General features: G+C 50.7%; 2 protein-coding genes across 3 annotated transcripts; one reads left to right on the top strand and one right to left on the bottom strand.

Moving 5' to 3' along the window:
- The first annotated feature begins 465 nt into the window (after positions 1 to 465).
- NLE1 (notchless homolog 1) lies at positions 466 to 11,108 on the top strand. Of its 2 annotated transcripts, XM_079797676.1 has the most exons (13): positions 466 to 525; positions 670 to 813; positions 1,984 to 2,201; positions 2,888 to 2,967; positions 3,694 to 3,770; positions 3,903 to 4,000; positions 4,245 to 4,437; positions 4,950 to 5,085; positions 5,250 to 5,296; positions 7,684 to 7,886; positions 9,824 to 9,983; positions 10,075 to 10,145; positions 10,731 to 11,107. In XM_079797676.1, exons 1-13 carry the CDS (start codon positions 508 to 510, stop codon positions 10,741 to 10,743), a joined length of 1,458 nt encoding a protein of 485 aa, XP_079653802.1. In that variant the 5' UTR covers positions 466 to 507; the 3' UTR covers positions 10,744 to 11,107. The 2 variants fall into 2 exon arrangements, with proteins under 2 accessions (XP_079653802.1, XP_079653803.1); XM_079797677.1 differs by lacking the exon at positions 5,250 to 5,296 and having other exon boundaries at positions 7,748 to 7,886; positions 10,731 to 11,108.
- Positions 11,109 to 12,206: 1,098 nt separating this feature from the next.
- FNDC8 (fibronectin type III domain containing 8) lies at positions 12,207 to 19,394 on the bottom strand (the record flags this gene model as incomplete). The annotated part of the gene is made up of 4 exons (XM_079798697.1): positions 12,207 to 12,762; positions 13,320 to 13,556; positions 15,156 to 15,525; positions 19,189 to 19,394. The coding sequence occupies 4 exons, from the start codon at positions 19,392 to 19,394 to the stop codon at positions 12,610 to 12,612; spliced, it is 966 nt and encodes a 321-aa protein (XP_079654823.1). The 3' UTR covers positions 12,207 to 12,609.
- Positions 19,395 to 21,167: the final 1,773 nt, after the last annotated feature.

Below are 21,167 nucleotides of genomic sequence, written 5' to 3'. Positions count from 1 at the left end.
AGTTATAGTGATTTTTATTTTATTCTTTTCCTTATCCATATATTCTAATTTTTGTAAATAAACATGTATAATAAAAATACAATAAAAGTCACATTTTCAAATAAAAAAGAAAAGAACAATAATTTCTGCCCTCAACCCAATAGCCTCTGGCTTTGTAAGTCATCCCCTACAGGGCTGCTTGCTGCCTGGAGTCTATTCAATCTTCTGTCATTTCTATCTCTGTGACGTTTGGGAAAATAAACCGCTCAGAGCCTCGATTTCCCCATCTATAAAGTGGGGCAAATGTCCCTGTTCTGAAGAGACAAGTCTGTATTCTGCAAGGCACTGGGAGGGACTGAGTGGGGCGGCAGCGAGCTGTCCAAGGGAGGTCAGGGGTGCCAGGCCTGGCGCGGCGTGACACTTCCCCTCCGAAACACCAGAGGGCGGTGTCGCGAGCTGCGGCACCACCCGACCACAGGGCGGCGCTCCGTCTCTCCAGCGTCTTTCTCCTCCACGTGGGGACGCGGGATGGCGGCGGCAGTGGCGGTGGGTGTGCGTGGATGGGGGCGGGGGCGCGCGACGGGGCGCTGGTGCCCGAGGTCCGCGATGAGGGAGGGAGGGAGGCAGGCGGGAGTGGGGACCCTTCCCTCCCAGGCGCGTGGCTGACGCCCGCTGCGCTTGTTGGCGCAGGACGAGGCGGCGGCGCGCGACGTGCAGCGGCTGCTGGTGCAGTTCCAGGATGAGGGCGGGCAGCTGCTGGGCTCCCCGTTCGACGTGCCCGTGGACATCACCCCGGACAAACTGCAGCTCATATGCAACGCGCTGCTGGCCCAGGTGAGCGCCCGCTGGGGATCAAAAGACCTAAGATCGGGGGCCCAAGGGCCCCCACCACTCGCCCACAGTGGGTGACAGACCCCTGCGCCAGCCCATGGGGTGCCACCCACCCCCCCGGGGGACATCGGTGTGAGAGCGATTTACATGCCGACCAGACAGACCATCGCGGTCCACTTGCGGAGAGAGACTGCGTTTGGAAGGCATGGGATGCCTTGTCAAATGAGTCCTCGCCACGGCCCCTCCTTAATTCGCCCCATTTTACAGGGTAGCCCGGAGGCATTGTTATTCCCACGATGCTATGTGGTAGATGGTAGTTTGGAATTGGAATCCAAATGTGTCAAACTCAAAGCCCATGCTCTTTTATAAACTTCCAAGCCAGTGTTTTCAAAGTGTTGCCCTCTGTTGGGGTGGGAGGTGCTTCAAAATGCAGAATTTGGACTCCACCCCAGACTTACTACATCAGACTGGGGGGTGAAGCAGAGCCTGCATTTTCGAGCAGCTTTTTGGATGCTTCTTACACATTATACAGCGAGGTGTGGTGGTTTGGAAAACACTGCATGATGGTGTATCCAGTGGTCGGCAAACTCATTAGTCAACAGAGCCAAATATCAACAGTACAACGATTGAAATTTCTTTTGAGAGCCAAATTTTTTAAATTTAAACTTCTTCTAACGCCACTTCTTCAACATAGACTCACCCAGGCCGTGGTATTTTGTGGAAGAGCCACACTCAAGGGGCAAAGAGCCGCATGTGGCTCGCGAGCCGCAGTTTGCCGACCACTGGGTATACTAATCCTGGACTTGAGTGTTCTCCTTAAAGAACACTAACGAATCTGAATTAGTCATTAGCAATAGGATGTTGGGCTAATTTCTTAGTTGCTCGGAGCCTCCGTTTTTTTTTCCGTCTTTCAAGTGGGAATATGAATGCCTACCTCCCCGAGTTGTTGTGGGATGCAGATAAAGGGTTTTAAGGTGCTGTGCCAGCCTCCCACAGTTGTTCTTCAAGGATTCAGAAGGTCTAACTCAGTGGGGAATGAGGGGGCGTAACTCTAGCAGGGTGGCGGAAAAGCAGGAAGTGCTACCTCCCACCGCTCCGTGGGGAGGCTCCCTGGTGCAGGGGGCCCCTGCCCACCATTTGATGGGAGAGTTGCCCTCTGCCGTTGCCCTCCAGGAGGATCCCCTGCCACTGGCCTTCTATGTCCACGATGCTGAGATCGTCTCCTCACTGGGGAGGACGCTGGAGTCCCAGGCGGTGGAGACGGAGAAGGTCCTCGACATCATTTACCAGCCACAGGCCATCTTCAAGGTCCGCGCTGTGACCCGCTGCACCAGCTCCTTGGAGGGTCACAGCGAGGCTGTCATTTCTGTGGCCTTCAGCCCCACAGGAAAGTAAGGACAGCTGCTGAATTACAGAGGGGAGCGTAGGGGTGCAGCCTCTGGGTGGGGTGAGGAGGGAACCCCCAAGGGATGATCAGTGTGGCCTCAGGCGGCCTATCCTAGACCCAAGCTCTGGGCTCAGGTTCGAAGTAGGATTTCCCAAGGGAGGTTTGCCCCACAAAGACCAAGGACACCTGCCTTGGAAGAGGCCTTCCTGGACTTATCTCCGGAGACGGAGCTGCACGCTCAGCTCTGCCCCTTACAGCTGTGTGACCTGGGTAGGTCACGTGACCTTTCTGAGTTCATTCCTCATCATCTGCGGAACTGGGTTTCGTTGCTCCTCACGGTCCTGCGAGGATAGTGAGAAGCTTTAACCCTTTGCACTCGCTTGCTTTTTTCTCGATTCCTGCTACTGATGCTAACCGTGTCGAGTCACACTCGACATCCGAGTGCAAAAGGTTAAATCTGGTTACAGCTGTGGCCATTCCCTTTAGGAAGGAAGAGAAGCGAATGGCCTCTTGGGTCTTCTCCCAGCTGGCAGCAGGGTTGCGTTTCTCCTTTTCACGGGAGAGAAAAGTCCAGTCCCGGACTCTAGTCCCAGAAGACAGTTGCACAGGCAGCAGAAATGGGCAGTGTTTCGGGGTGGGCCCTACCCCTGGGCCCCCCTGCAGAGGTCAAGCCGCCTCTCTCTTCTCCAGGTACCTGGCCAGCGGCTCTGGAGACACCACCGTGCGCTTCTGGGACCTCAGCACCGAGACCCCGCATTTCACGTGCCAGGGTCAGTGTGCAGTTAGCCGTTTAGGGGGTCTGACCGGGGGGAGCGGGGGCCGGGTGACCCGCTCAAGCTCTTTAATTCCTGAGGAGGCAGACTCCAACTCCTTCATGTCCATTTAGTGATTTACCTGTCCCTGAGTAGAGACTGCACCCTTGAGCCTAGCCAGCCTCTTAAGAACAAGCAGACTAGACCAAAGAGTAAGTGAGGGGGTGTGGGCAGGGGCTGACTGGCTAGTAGCAAGGAGGACCTGGCTTAAATCCAGCCTCTGCCACAGTGGTTCTCAAACGCTCGTCGGAATCGCCTCCAAGTGGTGCTGATGATGCTAGTCTGGGGACCACACACTGGCTGGGCAAGGACCTGGTATGTGTGAAGAGCGTTCGCCCTTTAAGCTTCTGTTTTCTCTTCTGGAAAAGGGGGTGATCATTCTTGCTTTGCCTCAGACCTTAGTGCTAGTGTGAGAATTTCAAGGGATGACACACATGAAAACACTTTATATCACGTGTCACGTGAGGAATTAGTGGAAAGTGGCTGTGTTATCTGTACAGCAAGACGCATGGTTCTGGCACTTGGGGTGTATTCTCCTGCTGCCTAGGAAACCTTGTCTCTCCTTTCATTCGATCGTTCACTTACTCAGCAACTAGCTTAGGAGCTCCTGCTAGGTGCCAGGCGTTGCTAGGAACTGGGGATAAGAACAGGTGTCCCTCCTTTCTCCCTTCCCTTCTTTCTCAGGACACAGACACTGGGTCCTCAGCATATCCTGGTCCCCCGACGGCAAGAAGCTGGCCTCAGGCTGCAAGAATGGCCAGGTAGATGGTGGTCAGGGTAACTAGGCAGGGACCCTGGGCTGCCTTCCTGGAGCTGGGTCACAGTCGGGTTCTGGGTCTTTAGGGAGGTGGGTGGGTGGGGCAGGGGAACGTTAGTGAGCTTCTGTCTTTCAGATTCTCCTGTGGGACCCAAACACAGGGAAGCAGGTGGGCAGGACCCTCGCCGGCCATAGCAAGTGGATCACGGGCCTGAGCTGGGAGCCCCTTCATGTGTAAGAATACTGACAGGGCTGGGGTAACGAGGAACAAGGGGTTCAGAGCTCTCCCCCTGCGCACTTGACTCAGACAGGCCTGTTCATCACAGGGCCTGAGAGCCGCCTGCAGGTGCCGCTGAATCTTGGGGTCGAGAAGCTGTGCAGACATTGTCCTGACCCTTGAATTGGGAATGGGGAGGCTCCATGGGAAGACAGGCGTTGCCGGGTCAGAAGTGAGGTCACATCTCCCTTCCCCTCCCAGGAACCCCGAGTGCCGCTACGTGGCCAGCAGCTCCAAGGATGGCAGCGTGCGGGTCTGGGACACAACCTCGGGCCGCTGTGAGCGCATCCTCACCGGGCACACCCAGTCAGTCACCTGCCTTCGGTGGGGAGGAGACGGGCTTCTCTACTCTGCCTCGCAGGACCGCACCATCAAAGTCTGGAGGGCTCACGACGTAAGAGCTGGGCGGGTTCAGAAGCCAGTGTGGGCAAATCTCGGGCCCCGGGATGCCAGCGCTGGGGGAACATTGACCAGTGTCTCCTGAGCATGTTCTGAGAGCCAGGTCCAGGAGACACTTTGGGGACACGGGGTCCTGTGGTTGGTGCTGCGCTGTAAGGGAGGTTGCCGTGTCTGTTGGCATAGGCGGGCTCTGGAAATTCCTGCGGTAGGAAGCCTATTTCACTGCATTGAACCTGCCTTATTCCAACCTTACTTGACGGGAGCCTTTTCATTCTGACATACTTAGCTTCCGTCCATGAGACATGTTTTCAGAAACATTGCTCTGGGCTAGTGTTCTCTTTTTACAATTGAGGAGAGACTCGAGGCCATAAGGGTGGTTTGATTAAGATCACAATGAATGAGGGTCCTGACTGTGAGTCTCCTGGGACTAATCTGGAGGTGCAGTTTCCCTAGGGTAGAGAGTGGTATGTGCATCTGACCTATCTGACCTATCTCCTTCTCCCCTAGGGTGTGCTCTGCCGGACTCTGCAAGGCCACGGCCACTGGGTGAATACCATGGCCCTCAGCACTGACTATGCCCTGCGCACAGGGGCCTTTGAGCCAGCTGAGGCCTCGGTTAACCCCCAAGACCTCCAGGGGTCCTGTGAGTGAGCGGGAGAAGGAGGGGAGAGAGCTGCTTGGTAAAGAGCCAGTTCTCTAGCTTAATGTGTGAGAGTTGAACCTAGGCTGGGGGTGTTTGCTGTTTGTGTTGGATTTTCTAATCAGCCTCCTGCCTCACCTTCTCTCCCCTCCGGTGCGTGGACACAGTGCAGGAGTTAAAGGAGCGGGCTCTGAGCCGGTACAACGCTGTGCGGGTGAGTATGTGCCAGCCGCAATCCTAGTTTATACTTCTAAGGTCTTCATGTGCTGGGGGTCACTTTATTTTATTTTGTTCTGTTTGTTTCTCTATTCATTGCATTCCCAAGATGCCTCTCTTTTTTATTTTGTTTAGTTTAGGTCAGTGGTTGGCAAACTCATTAGTCAACAGAGCCAAATATCAACAGTACAACGATTGAAATTTCTTTTGAGAGCCAAATTTTTTAAACTTAAACTTCTTCTAACACCACTTCTTCAAAATAGACTTGCCCAGGCCGTGGTATTTTGTGGAAGAGCCACACTCAAGGGGCCAAAGAGCCGCATGTGGCTCGCGAGCCGCAGTTTGCCGACCACGGGTTTAGGTAACACATTCACACGGCCAGAAGTTCAAAGAACACAAAAAGACAGATAGTGAAAAATCCCTCATCCGTTCCTTTTAGAAGCATCTAGTGCCACCAGAATCTTGTTTCTCCTTCCAGAGACTTCATCATCCGCACATGCATGTATATACGTACACTGCATACAATACGTGCTGCATAAGGACGTTTCAGTCAACAACAGACCACATGGGCGATGGTGGTCCCATAACATTATAGTGAAGCTGAAAAACTCCTGTCGCCTAGTGATGTCACTGTCCCCACGTCCTCTCACAGGACATTGCTCATGTTTGTGGTGATGCTGGTATAAGCAGACCTATTGCATTGCCAGTCGTATAGAAGTACAGCATGTACAGTTACGTACAGTACGTAGTACTTGATAGTGATAATAAGCAGCTGTTACTGGTTTGCGTATTTACTGTGTTACTGTTATTAGCGTGTACTCTTTATACTTATAAGAAAAGTTTGTTGTAAACAGTATGCCATGTTCCAGCAGCATCCTCATTCATATGTCTCATGTTTACCTTGTCTCTTTTTTTTTTTTTAATTTCTTTATTGATTAAGGTATCACATATTTGTCCTCATGCCCCCATTCCCATCCCACACCCCTCCCCACACATGCTCCCACCCCCCTGTTGTCCCCAACCGCTGGTTAGGCGCATATGCTTGCACACAAGTCCTTTGGTTGATCTCTCCCCTTTACCCCCACCCTCCCCTACCCTCCCTCGGAGGCCCGACAGTCTGATCCGTGCCTCCTTGTTTCTGGGTCTGTTCTTGATCATCAGTCTATGTTGTTCATTATTTCCATTAGATGAGTGAGATCATGTGCTATTAGAAATACACTTATAAGAAGCACAAATGAGACAAGCAATAATGGTTATGGTGACAGGAAATGAATCAGTCTGTAGTGAGTTTCTACCTTGTCTCTTGATTGCATAATTTTCTCTTGTGCTTGAGTTAAAATCTCATGCTTTGTACAGTGACATGCTATAGAGCAAGTATGTCAAACTCAAAGGCTAACATGGGCCAGATAAACAAGGTTTACGTTTATGTGGGCCACAAAAAAAAAGCTTCAATTTTCATAGAAATGTAGGTTTATTTCGATACACGCTGAATACAAAGGGCTGAAATAAAAATAATCGTTAACATAAAATAATAGAACATTTTAATAAAAATTAATATTTTTTCTTGAACATTAACTTACCAGACACTGAATAACTGCACAAGTTAATAAGCGTAACACAAATAACCCTATTTTTCTTGTTCTCTGAAAGCAAAATATTTCCTGTTGCGCACACCAGACAGGTCAGTACAAGACTAATGACCTGGCAATCGACTGCTAAAATATTCGCTGCTAGTATTAGTGGAGAGAAATGGTGCGCCTGCGCGTAAGGCACGCAACACAATTATAGTAATCAGTCATTAGTGAACATTGTAGTTTGCTAATAATTAGGTATAACAGGATATTGTAAAAAATTTAGTTACAAAATTTTTATTAAAACGTTACTTACATACCATTATATTGGCTGGGCCACAGAAATATTCGTTGTGGGCGGGCCTCGAGTTTGACATGCTTGCTGTTCAGGCTCCGCCCGGCAGCAGTAGGCTGTGCCATCTAGCCTGGGTGTGTGGTAGGCTATACTATCTTGGTCTGTGTGCGTGCACTCTGTGAAGTTAAAGCCATGGCAAAATTGCCTAACGACACCTTTCTCAGAACGTGTCCCCATCATTAAACAGCACAAACGCTTAATCCTTCCCCTTTTTTAACACACCACTCCGTACCTGGCTTTTTCATGGAATTACATATCTTAGAAATTGTCCTGTGTTCGTCAAGTTTCTTTCCAGGGTTTGGGGGAAGGAACTCCTATGAGTTGGTAGCTGGCCCAAGCCTCACTGCTCTGGGTCCTGGCCGCCGTGCTGGTGTTGAGTAATCAGTAGCGTGTTTGTTGCCAAGGTCGGAGTCTCCCGTCTGAGACCGTGTTTAACACTGTCTTTCTGCCCCCCACTAGGGCCAGGGCCCAGAGAGGCTGGTGTCTGGCTCAGACGACTTCACCTTATTCCTGTGGTCCCCAGCAGAGGACAAGAAGCCCCTCGCACGGATGACGGGACACCAGGCCCTCATCAACCAGGTGCTCTTCTCCCCTGACTCCCGCGTGGTCGCCAGCGCCTCCTTCGACAAGTCCATCAAGCTGTGGGACGGCAGGACGGGCAAGTGAGTGGAGGTGGGGAGGAGAAGAAGGCCACTGTTGCTCCGGGAGGACCTGGTTCTGCCACGGACCGGTGTGGCACGTGTCTGGGTTTCATGGGCCTCTGTTCCCTCTTCTTTCTAAGAAGACACCTGACCCGTCAGCCTTGTTACGAGGGTTGAATGAGATGGTGTATTTGGCAGCAGCCTTAAGTAGGCACTGAAAACGCTAGTTCATTTCACATCTGAGGAGAGAAATGATCTTCGCACTGGCCTTCCTCAAAGTGTGGTCCAGAGACAAGTGGCAGCAGTAACATCTGGGAATTTGATAGAAATTCAGAATCTCGGGATCTCATCCATCAGAATTTTAGATTAATTTTCCAATTATATTTGGCAGACAATATTCTATTAGTTTCAGGTGTACAGCATAGTGATTAGACATTTAGATACCTTATGACAGTGATGGGCAACCTTTTGAGCTTGGTGTGTCAAACTTCGCCAAAAAACTGAGCATAACTCGGGTAGTGTGTCACTTTGAGGAAAAAAACATTTTGCAAATGTTTCATCCTCAGGAGCAGCAAATGTTTCATCCTCAGCATGGGGCCGCCTCAGCGGCCGCGTGTCATCAGAAATGGCTACGCGTGTCAGTGCTGACACGCGTGTCATAGGTTCGCCATCACTGCCTTATGAAGTAACCACCCAGGAAGTCTAGTACCCACCTGACACCATACGTGGTTATTACAGTATTATTGACTATATTCCCGTTGCTGTACTTTACATCCCCACGACTGTTTTGTAAATCACTTTGTTCCCTATATGAGTTTGTTTTATTTGTTCATTTATTTTGTTTTTTCGATTCCACATATAAGTGAAATCATATGTTATTTGTCTCTCTCTGACTTATTTCACTTAGCATAATACCCTCTAGGTCCATCATGTCACACATTTCAAGATTTCATTCTTTTTTATGGCTGAGTAATATTCCATTGTATATGTGCACCCCATTTTCTTTACCTGTTTTCTGTCAATGGATGTTTAAGTTGTTTCCACGTCTTGGCTATTGTAAATAATGCTGCAGTGAGCACGGAGATGCATCTATCTTTTAGAATTAGTGTTTTGGATTTCTTTGGATAAAAACCCAGAAGTGGAAATACTGGGTCATATGACAGTTTTATTTGTAGTTGTTTGAAGAACCTTCATACTGTTTTCTGTAGCGGCTGAACCAATTTACATTCCCACCAACAGTGCCTGAGAGGTCCCTTTTCTCCACATCCCCACCACACTTGTTGGTTGACTTATTGATGATCGCCACAGCATCTGCATTTTAATAAGGTCACCTAGTGATTCTGCTTGTCGCTAAGTCTGAGAAGCCCCGGGTAATGAGGCACGGTGCCCTTGGGGTTAATTAGTTTGGAGGAGAGGCATGGGCAGGAAGGAGCAGAGAAACCCTTGGCACCTATGTGTCAGTTGTGTGTTTTTACACAGCAGCCCTTTGAAATAGGCCATTCAGTTCCTTTTTAAGGTAGGAATGCTGAGTTTCAGAGATGCCTAATAACTTGTCCCAGTAGACACAGTTAGTCTGTATTGATCTGGAAGTTCCAGGTGGGCCTGGCCCAGTTTTACTCCATGCCACCTGTCAGCAAGCAACTGTCATATTGGGGGATGTCGGGCAGATGGGCTAAGCAGATGGCTGCATTGGATTCGAAGGCATGCAAAGCTGAGTGGGTATGGAGGCCTGGCAAGAGGCACCCTAGAAGCAGCTCATTTGGAGAAGTTTTAAGAACACATAATGGGCAGTAATGATTCAATTGGCCTGGGGTGGGGCCAGGCAGTGGGATTTTGTAAAAGTTCCCAGGTAATTCTAACATGCAGCCAAGGTTGAAAACTACAGCTATGGGCATAGAGGACCCTTCAGACGTGCTTGATGATCTAATCTCCATCATCATCTTCTTCCCTTGGCCCAGGTACCTGGCTTCCCTGCGTGGCCACGTGGCTGCCGTGTACCAGATCGCGTGGTCCGCCGACAGCCGGCTCCTGGTCAGTGGCAGCAATGACAGCACATTGAAGGTGTGGGACGTGAAGGCCCAGAAGCTGGCCACAGACTTGCCAGGCCATGCGGATGAGGTACAGCCGGCCCTGTGGGTATGGGATTGAAGCCTGGCCCTTCTCCTTCACCTCCTCACTGGCCCGCTTTCCTTCCTCCTCCGTGGTTTAGGTGTATGCTGTCGACTGGAGTCCAGATGGCCAGAGAGTGGCAAGTGGAGGGAAGGACAAATGCCTCCGCATGTGAGTTGGGGGAGGTGGTGATCGGTGTGCTGGGCTTTGCTGTCACTCTTTGTGACTTCCCCTTCTGGCGTAGAATTCGGAGGGTTTGCCAGGTTCCCAGGACGGGGCATTGTAGGGATTATGGGAGACCCTGACAGTTCTGAGGCTGCTCTGTGGAGGGGGGTCCAGGGTCGCTCCAGCCCGAGGCAATAGTTCTTTGTGAGCACTGGACTTGGGAGTCTTAAGACCTAGTTCAAACCCTGGTTCTCCCTTCAATGTGCAGTCTTGGAGGCCTTGGCTAACCTGTGTCTTGGGGGTTATCAGACTTTAGCAGACAGGAAGAGCAAAGGTAGGCGGTGAACACATCTTGGAACCAGAAGCACTGTGAGCTTGTAAAGGACTGTCATGTCATTGGACAACTTGCTGGGCACCCCAGGGGCCAGGCCTGGTCTGAGGCCCGGGTGAGGCCGGCGGCGGGTGCCCAGCCTGGGTGAGGCTGAGACGGTAGCCACGCTCTGGATGACTGAGGGGAAACCACAGGTTCTCCCTGTGGCGGGCTCCCTTTCCTGCGGGTCACTCCCCAGCTGTTCCCTCCCCTCTCCACAGATGGAGGAGATGACCCCCACCTGGACTTGGCCTGTGCCAGCTGCCTGCCCTGACAGAGACCAAAGGCCCGGGTGGTGACCCGGAGAACAAGTGTGGCCTGCTGTCCTTGCACAGACCCTCGAGCAGGAGATCGGAGGTCACGGGAGGTCACCACAGAGCTCAGCCCTTGGCCGTCACTCTGTACCTTCCTGGTACCATCAGGGGTGACAGGAGGCCAGGCAATGACTAGACCCCTGCTGCTGCCCCTGCCTCCTTTCCCAGCTGCCAGCTCTATTCAGAGTCAGACCCCAGATTCTGTGACCAAATAAATAACTTATATTTTGTGTGTTTGGGTTATAATCCCTTGCCTAGAATCCCCGAGCTCAACCAAGGTCTGTGCTAAGTCCGTTTGTTTAGCCTTCTCTGCACTGGGCCAGGAAGTCACCTTTTCTCTCTCCCCACCCCCTCGTGTCTGTAAGGGAGAGACCGGTTGAGGCTGGGGAGGCTGGCTGAAGCCTGTGATCGTGGTCAGAGGCAGGCTGAGCTGTCTGATGTGTATGCACTAGCCACATGTGACTCTTTCCATTAACTAGCATTCCCTGCAGTTAGAGATGCTGTTCTCAGTCGCTCCAGCTCCAGGCTGCTGACTGTGTTAGACAGCACTGTCGTCATCACGGAGTTCTGCTGGCCCGTGCTGCTCTGTGGGGCGCCTTCCTCGGCCCTCACCAGCACACTTCTTGAGGCCTTGCCATCCTTGAGCACTGTGCCCGGTTCTCGGGATACAGACAGGTGACGACTGTCCCGGAGGATTCTCTAATGGGGCGTGCAGGGGTGAGAGCTCCGGCAGAGGTGGGCGAAGTGTGTTATGGGAAGATGGTTCTCTGTCCCCTGAGGACTTCAGGTATGAAGGGACGTCACAGACCCTTGACCAAGATCTTGCCCTCCATTTCTCCTGCTCCAGCGCTAAGGCAGATTGCTGAGGTGAACTTCTAAACCATCCTTACATGTACTGCTCAAGGTCACAGCATTTCTAGTCTCGTGTTTCCTCACCCGCCCCCACCCTCTTCTGTGCTTTTATACATCCCTCATAGTAGCCCTGCAGCTGGTCTCATGACTATATATATACATATATATATATATATATATATATATATATATATATATATTTTAATCCTCACCCGAGGATATTGTGTGTGTGTGTGTGTATATATATATGTATATATTTTTTAATCCTCACCCGAGGATATTTTCTCCATTGATTTTTTTCCCCCCAGAGGCTGGGGGGGAGGGCGGGGAGGGGGGCGCAGGAGAGAGAAACAGCTATTGGTTGCTTCCCACACGTGCCCCAACCAGGGCTGGGGATCAAGCCTGCAAATGAGGTGTGTGCCCTTGACCGGGAGTTGAAGCCAAGTCCCTTCGGTCCGCAGGCCGACGCTCTAACCACGGGGAAAAACTGGGGCCAGGGCACGTCCCCATATTTTTTATAGGGAAACAGCCCAGGAAGCTTAAATGGTTTGCCCATGCCCTCACATCCAACAAGAGCCAGAAGTAAATCTGGCACTGCCCCAGAGATTGTGTAGTTTGCACCATGTCCCTCCAGAGCCCGTCTGATGCTGATGGTGTGCGGACTGCCGCCTCCTCTGCCCAACGTTGCTGTTTTTCCTGGCGTGTGTTTTAGTCTGGGTGCCAGTCTCTTCCTCCCATGGGAAGAAAGAGGGTGGTGCTGGCAGAGCCAGGCGGAGGCGGTGGTGGCTGGGCACAGCATGAAGCCGAATGGAGAGGTGCTGAGTGACCTGCAGTTCTTTAATGAGGGACCTGGACTTAGCCTGGATCTGGGGAGGGGTGCCTACAGCTGTGGGCAGTGGCTGACCTGGCCTGCAGTGCCCTGGAACCCTCTCCCTTAGTAGGGAAATACGTTTTCCAGGTCTTCCATCCTCCGCATCTCGGCCTGCCTCATGGCCACAGTTTTCCGCTGCGATTCCTTGCGCCGCACGGTGATCTGGATGGGGTTGTTCTCAGGGAAGCTGGTCAGGTCGTTGGCCAAGGTTGCAAACTGAAATCATACGAGAGAACCCCTCAGACTTCCTTCCCAGGCCTGACCTCTCTGCCTTGGCCACCCCCAGTGTTTGTTTGTTAAATGGGATCTTAGTAGCATTACCAGCCTACCTAGCAACACCAGAAACAGGTACAAGGAGGCATGATTCAAACCTGTGATATTTCCAACCACAGGTGGACTTGGGCCTCTCCCTGACCCCATGCCCCTACCCACCCCCAGGCTGCTCCCTTCTGTGTCCCCCTTCAGCCCAGCCTCTGTCCTGTACCCGTCAATGCCCTGGACTTCCTGACCCATTCACAATCCTTGGTACCAAGTTGAAAGATGAACGTTAGAGTGGTGCTGATAAGTACATTAGTTTGCATTCCCAGTGGGCACCAGAGTGGCTTAATCCTTAAGCCTCCCAGAAGAGAGCAACTCGGAGTTGAAGTGTATTTGCGCAGGTAGAAGGAAAGCAAGCAGGGAGATGTCGTGGGGGTATAGGGTGTCCCCAACCTCCAAAGCCCCTGGTGTAGAGCTCTCCCTGACCCCGTGGGCCCCCATCTTTCAGGGCTCACTTTGTAGGGCTTGCACCACTTCCCCGCCCCAGCTGTGTTGATGGCACGGACGATGAGGCAGTAGCTTGTGTTAGGCTTCAGCTCCATCAGCTTGACAGTGGTACCCAAGATCTTGTGGAAGATCCACGGGCAATTCTTTGTCTTGGGAGCCTCATTGTCATTTTTCTTGGCCATCTCCTGCAACAGGACCTGGTAGAAACTGACCGGCTGCCTGCTCATGGCATAGGTCCAGGAAATCTAGTGGGCAAGAGAACCCCCAAAGCTTCCTCAGACCTGGCCCGGGCTGTCCTCCCATCACTCCGACTCACACCACCCACCCCCACATGGGTGGGAATGCCCCTCTTCCATCCCCTGTCCCTGCTGGAGCTGAGGCAAGTCTGATGGGAGGTGCAAGGTGCCCTAATGATGTGGAACCACCAGCACGAAGCATATGCGGCTCTCCCTGCACAGCCCCACTTACCTTGGAATGTGCCTTCCTTCCATTTCTTCTAGACCAGCGCTTTTCAACCAGTGTGCCCCAAGAATTGCTAAAACATGCCATACCTGACACTAAACAGTCAACCGGTACCGCGGCACATGCATGTTTTGAAAATTCTTGCAGCACATCAGGGTTGAGAATCGCTGTTCTAGACTACGTCAGTTGAGAGGGACCTTAAGAGATGGTCTTGTCCACCTCACTCATTGCATTTGGGTTCAGAGGGTAAGTGGCTGGCCCACGGTCACATAGCAATTCAGTGACAGGGATCGAACCAGTAGCTCCAGAGCCCAGGTGCTTTGTACTACAGCAGTGGTTGCCAAGCCAGCCTGGCTAAGGACCCCAGGGAGTGTTAGTAACACTGCGGATCCCTGGCCTGCTGTCTCCTGCCTGGTCTCCATTTACAGTCCCTCCCCTGTCTAGGCCAAGTAGTTCCCAAACTGATGTGCACGAGAATACCCCGGAGGACTTGTTCAAACAGATTGCTGGCCCCTGCCCTGACAGTCTGTGAGGCAGTCGGGTGGCAGGGGGAGCGAGATTTAAATTTGTAACCAGCTGCCAGGTGATGCTGACCCTGGGGGTGGTCTGGGAACCACACTTTTGAGAATTGCTGCTCTAGGCCTTCCAGCAATGGAGCTTCCAGATTTATCTTCCTAACACACAGCTCCGATTGCTTCCTTCACCAGAAATCAAGCTCCGCAAAAAGCTGTTCTCTGTTGCTTACAGAAAAATCTTTAAAGGAGCCTCACTTCGGAGGACTTCCGGAAAATGACCCCCCGCTAACTTTCCCCATCTATTCCGCTAGGACAGCGCTTCTCAACCCGGGGTCCGGGGCCGTCAGCATCACCTGGGAATTGGTTAGCAGCACAGATTCTCAGCCCCCACCCCCAGGCCTACTGAACCAACCAGATGAGGACCGGGAGTCTTGTTTTTAACAAGATGATCAGATCTGCAGGCACAGGCACGTGTGCATTGGGGCCTGGGTGTTTCCTCCCCCACCTTCCCACCCATGAGCCTTTGCTAGTGTCAGCCCTCCAGGCAATGCCTTTCCCCCATCTCTAGATGTTTAAATCCTACCTCTACCCCAGCTCCAGTGTTACAGCTACTTCCTGCACCTGGAAGTAATGTGTCTTTCCCTCTGACTTCCTGGTGGGCTTGATCTAAACTCTTCCTACAGCCATGAGCCCTTTCTAGCTCGCACTGGAGTTCCTTACAAACATGCCCTCTCTCCTAACCTATGAACTCGAGGTCAGGGTGCAGGTGTTAGGCATCTTCACACTCCCCACAGAGCTCAGCTCAGTGCCTGGCACATTGCGGGTAGACAGTAAGCCTTTGCCAGACGCATGAGGAAGAAAACGCACCACGGCCGTGTAATCGCTGACCGTGTGTTCACAGATAAAGGGCGCCTCTGGCACGTCTGTGACCACGGAGGACTTGGAGGAGGTCGAGGAGGTGTCTGTGTCCAGCTCAGGGTTGTCAAGGTCCAGCAGGCCCGCAGGGGCTATTTGGGATGTAGACTGGTGGGGGCAGAGGGCCAGGTCCTCCTTTTCTGTATTCTTGGCCACCGAGGTGATGCTGAGCTTGTTCAGCTCGCCTTCCAGCAGCCCTGCAAAGAAGCTGCTGTTGGGCTGGGTCACGGCCAGTTTGATGGGGTTCAACAAGGCGGACGAGATGGGGGAGATGCTGGTGTCGTCGGAGCTGCATTCGGATTCCTCCCCTGGCATCGCCTTCCTGGAGTGCGAGGGGAGACAGGTGAGCGCCCAGCCAGCCCATGCAGCCTGGAGGCTCCCGGAGGCCAGGCCTTGGGCCTGATTTGCAAGGGTCCCAGCTGCTTCTGAACAGCTCAGAACATCCTTCCTGCGGTGCATCAGTGCATCTGCGCACCGGGCACAGGGGGGAAGTGCAGATTCCTGTCCCTGGTTGGGATGGAACTGGGGAAGCTGCTAAAGTTAATAGGATCCTCAGACGATTCTGAGGCAGGTGTTCTGAGAACCACCATTTGAGAAACTGCTAAAACTTTAAGGCTTCCCTCCACAGTAGGGGGCAAAGTCCCAGGGAAGGACCACCATGATCTACAGAGGTATGGAAAAGTATCTAAAAGAAAAATAAATCAGGCTTTACTAATATATATTCACTATTTAATATTTAAAGTAGTTACCAACATTTACTTAGAATTTATAACATTTAACATTAATATATAGCATGTAAAATTAACAAATACACATATATTGGGATGAATGCTGAAAAACTTTTTCCTTCCATTCTAATTTTTAAAAATCATGACCTATTTTAGATATAGCCAAAGACATCAAGGATAATATATTAGCCCTGACCGGTTTGGCTCAGTGGATAGAGCATCGGCCTGCGGACTGAAAGGTCCCAGGTTCGATTCCAGTCAAGGGCATGTACCTTGGTTGTGGGCACATCCCCAGTAGGGGGTGTGCAGGAGGCAGCTGATTGATGTTTCTAACTCTCTATCCCTCTCCCTTCCTCTCTGTAAAAAATCAATAAAATATATATATTTTTAACAAAAGAATAATATATTAGCCTGGCAAGTGTGGCTCAGTAGTTGAGCATCAACCTATGAACCAGGAGGTCACTGTTTGATTCCTGGTCAGGGCACATGCCTGAGTTGTGGGCTCGATTCCCAGTGGGGGCTTGCAGGAGGCAGCTGATCAATGATTCACTCATCATTGATGTTTCCCTCTCCCTTCCTCTCTAAAAGCAATAAAAAATATTAAGAAAAATAATATATTAATACAATAATATATTAAACCTATGTGATCATGTCAACCAATGTCACCCCAATAAATTTAATTTTAAAAAAGAATAATATATTAAGCTTTTATTTAGCCATCATCCAGCTTCAGAACTAAAGCCTCATCAGGATAGCTGAAGGCCACTGGATACTTCTCTCCCCACCTTACTCAGATAAGCAGTACAGTAATTTTAAAATTTTTGTGTTTATTATTCCTTGTGTGTTGTTACATATGTATGTTATCCCTAAGCAAGATATATTTTGCATATTTTAAAATATGTTTTTTATTGATTAAAGAGAGAGGGAGAGAAACATCAGTGATGAGAGAAAATCATCAATTGGCTGCCTCCTGCATGCCTCATACTGGGGATCGAACCCACAACCGGGGCATATGCCCTAACTGGGACTTGAACCATGATCTCCTGGTTCATAGTCAGTGCTCAACCACTGAGCAACACCTTCCAGGACATATTTTTAAACTTTACATAAATAAATGGTATCATTCAGTACATATCCATTGGCAGCTTGCTTTTTCACTCAACATTGTGTGTTTTTTTCTATTCATCTGTATTATACAATAGCTCTGGTTTAATCATTTTAACTGTTGTTTGGTTTTTCATTATAGGGATATCTGTGTTGTTACTAATTATTTGCTATTAGAAAGGAAAACCTTGTACAGGTTTCCACTATTTAAATATTTTTTTACCAATGAAGTGCAGAACCCCCCAAAACTGGCTTTCGTATCTTTTTTTTTTTACCTACCTTTACCCAAAGTAAGAAATATATATATTACATGGCAACCTAGTATACACATACATACACATAAAACATACATACACACTGCACAAACCAGTTCTTCCTCTATGTGTGATGTGCCCTGGAACTTTTTATTCTGTTTAATTTCATTTTTGTGATACTGGTCTCCACCAACTAGAATGAGTTCCTGACCAATTAATGGGTCACAACCCACAGTTTGAAGAGCACTTGTCTAGAAAGAGCAGTCAGGGTCACACGGCGAGTTGATGGCAGACTTGGAACTAGGAACTAGATCTCCTAGGCCCCAGGCCTGCCCCACCCCATGCTATGCAGTTCCCATCTGCCCCTGGCACTTTCTGGCTCATCTCCTCTGCTTCCTACCCTATCTCCATCAGCTGCTCTGGCCAAGTCAGCAGCCAACACGCTCCCCTGGATCCCTTACGCCAGGGCTGCTGCTGGCTTCATGGTTGATTGATGGGCTAAATATTTCCTCCCTGAGCTCCAGACCCATTGACCTCCTAAGAGACCCTGATCAGCCCAAACCTGTGCTAGCCCATCCGTGGTGGGCATTTAGAATAGATGACCACCAAGGTCATTGTAGGCAGAAGAGTCTGAGTATTGATGCCATTTATACTTCAGGTTGTCCTAATGGATCTCTGTTTTAGACTTGCTTTTTCAAAAGACCAGTGCTGATGTGGGCATGGAAGGCAGCTAGCACTGGGCTGTATGCTGCACATGCTCTCTTCTGATATTTACAGTAGCCCTGCTGGATAGCCCCAATTTCCAGATGAGGGACTAATCTTATCTGCAGCCATATACTAAGTAGTAGAACTTGGATTTGAACTTGGACTCATAGCCCTAGGTCTTCCCACTAGAGCATGAAGTTCCCTATAAGCATCCATCACTTGAGCCATACCTGCTACCTACAGGTCCCTTAGGAAATGGACACCATATCCCTTTCATATAATCAGGACCAGCTACATAGCTTGTGGGTCCCTTTCTTCAAAAATTATTAAGAATATCAAGAGAATGACAGCAGGACATTCAACTCAGCACAGGGCCCTTCTAAATGTGGGGCTGTGTGTGACTATAAAGGTCACACACCATGAAACTGTCCTGCAGATAACTTCCTCAGGCCGTATCCACCCCCTTCACTACTACCATATCAACACCACTGCCACTCTTCCCGGCTCTCCTTCCCTTCCTAGACATTCAGCTCACATATCACTTCCTCCAAGAAGCCTGCCTTAACTGCACCCTCTCCCAAGCTATACTAAGCCTCCTTCATTTTCTCAAGGTGTCCGGTCATAGCACAGACCATGCTGTATTATTCTTGACTTTTTACATATGTGCGCGTACACACACACACACACACACACACACACACACACACACACACCCCAGGCTGGGAGCTTCTTAAATCCTGGGCCAGACACCTTACAGGAGCTCAAAGAGTTTTGTGGAATGAAGTAAAGGGAACCCAGAACCACCAAGGAGAAGCAGTTAACCTTGGTCTGAAGACAGACAGGTTATTGGGGGGGACATAATCAGGAAGGGGGGAGAAGGCACCAAAAGGGAGGATTGAGAGAGGGGCAGGGGTGTCTGGGGGAGAAGGGGAGGACCCTAACTAGACTAAGGGGATGAAGAGCACTGTCAACAAATCTCTGACTAATCCCAGAAGGCCTCCTGGAGTAGGAGGCCGACATGTGTCTAAGAACGGACGTGGGCCCAGGAATCCATGGTGCAACCTGCACACATGCTCTCCCCTGGGATTCCGGGGCCCAGGTTGTGACAGGTCCAGGAAGTACCCCTTCTTCAAGCCTCTCCCCACCCGCAGCTCCAGCCTTAGCGAGGAGGACAGAACCCGACTTGTATCTTACGGTAGATTGGGAAGGTCGATGGTATCTTCCTCCATGAAGTTAATCAAACTGCCCCTTGAGGAAAGAGGGAGTCCTTTGGTGGCAACCATCCTGTTCATAGACTTGGGGTTGAGAAAGGGCTTTGACATTTGATTCAGAATGAGAGTTTCCTTTTTCATCATGTTCTCCTCCCCATCTCCCACCTTACAGAACACCTCTGATGCCATCGAGTTAGTTTGGGGCCACGGCCGACAACCAAGCTGACAGGAAGTAGAGAGAAACTGGGGGCAGGGGACCCACCCTTAGTTTGGCTGGGATGGGGGTGCAATGAGCTGACTTCATAATCATCGCAGAGTGTAACAATTAGGGGACGGCCTCCCCCTTGACCTGAGGCTGCTGCTACCCAGGGCCAGGGCCAAGGTCTGGAGCGAGGTGGAGCCCAGGAACAGACTGCAGCCCCCTTCCAGCTCGAACGCCCGGTGGGTTCAGCTGCCCTGCCCTTCTGCAAAGATCTCAGAGGCTCACCACCTAGGATGCCCTTTGGAGCTGCCCTGGGGAGGAGGAGAACGGTGGTAGGAGAAAGGCACCCTGGCATGGAGAGAGGAGACGCTGGAACGGGTCTTCGGGACTGGGGGACTGTGGAATGCTGAGGCACCATGTCCAGAAATTCTAGGCAGCAAACCCTCACTGTGTCCAGTCTGGAGGCAGAGGGAAAGCAGAGCTGGCCCATGGGACTCATGGCTCACATTTACCTGCGCGGGTTTTACTGCTAGAATTCTAAACGTGTCACATGGGTCTTCCTGGGTTGATTGACAGTGGAGGATGCTGCAGAGGGATACAAAGATGGACCAGAAGTTATTTCTGTTCTCAGGGAAACCACTCTACCGTAGGAAAACATACACACAACTTCTGGGTTAAAGCAGCACAGGCTTTGCACTTAGATGTGAATTTGTCGCTCTAAGTCCAGTTCTGCCCTTATAGGCTCTTTACTTTTTTTTTTTTTTTAAATATATTTTATTGATTTTTTACAGAGAGGAAGGGAAAGGGATAGAGAGCTAGAAACATCGATGAGAGAGAAACATCGATCAGCTGCCTCCTGCACACCCCCTACGGGGGATGTGCCCGCAACCAATGTACATGCCCTTGACCGGAATGGAACCTGGGACCTTTCAGTCCGCAGACCGACGCTCAATCCACTGAGCCAAACCGGTTTCGGCCAGGCTCTTTACTTTTGACCCCTGACTTCACCTCCCCCAGCCTCAGTTTCCTCATCTGAGAACTAGGGATAAAAATAGCGCCTATCTCACTGGGTTATGAGGAGATAACCCTATAAGATTGTTTTGTTGCTCCCAGAGGATGAGGCAAAAGCAAAGGACATTCAAAATAACAAATTCTATGTTTTGTGTTTTATATACTCAGGGTTTTTGTTATTTATAAAACAATGTTAAATACAGAGAAGCAGTCCTGGCCGGTGTGGCTCAGTTGCATGGGCGCTGTCCCAGTGCACCGAAAGGTTGCGGGTTCCATTCCTGGTCAGGACACATACCTGGGTTGCAGTTTGATCCCTGGTCAGGGAGTGTCCCGGAAGGCAACCAGTGTTTCTCTCTCACATTGATGTTTCTCTCTCTCTCCCTCCCCTTTTCTCTAAAAATAAAGTAAGTACAGAGACTCCGGTGTCGTCTGTGTCCTCTGATGTTTCTTAGCGCTCATCATAGACTCAGTAATATCCTACCTGGTTGATTTCATTCCTCCTCGCTGCCTTGCCCTCACTAACAGGTAGGTCCCCTGAGCACAGGGCCTGGTGGAACTTTCTGGCCTAGCGTTTAGAACAGAGGTACATAGGTAGGTCTGCGTGCGTGTTTGGGAAAGGGGTAGAGGCGAATGTGGATGCCCAAGTGTGCACAGGGCTTGCGGGTGCAGGAGCCTGTGCGGATCCGCTGGGCTCTGGGGCGGCTCAGACGAGCGCATGGGGCTGGGCTTGTTTCGCCCCCGCCGGCGGG

Source organism: Cnephaeus nilssonii, assembly GCF_951640355.1.
Source record: "Cnephaeus nilssonii genome assembly, chromosome: 19".
In the NCBI taxonomy this organism is placed as follows: Eukaryota; Metazoa; Chordata; class Mammalia; order Chiroptera; family Vespertilionidae; genus Cnephaeus; species Cnephaeus nilssonii.
Note: the sequence above shows the minus strand (reverse complement) of the source record. Positions and strands in the feature narration are given on the sequence as shown.

Coding starts and splice junctions, on each gene's coding strand:
- NLE1 (XM_079797676.1), top strand. Junction 3,771..3,902: donor CAGGCTGCAAGAATGGCCAG/GTAGATGGTGGT, acceptor TCTGTCTTTCAG/ATTCTCCTGTGGGACCCAAA. Junction 4,438..4,949: donor AAGTCTGGAGGGCTCACGAC/GTAAGAGCTGGG, acceptor CTTCTCCCCTAG/GGTGTGCTCTGCCGGACTCT.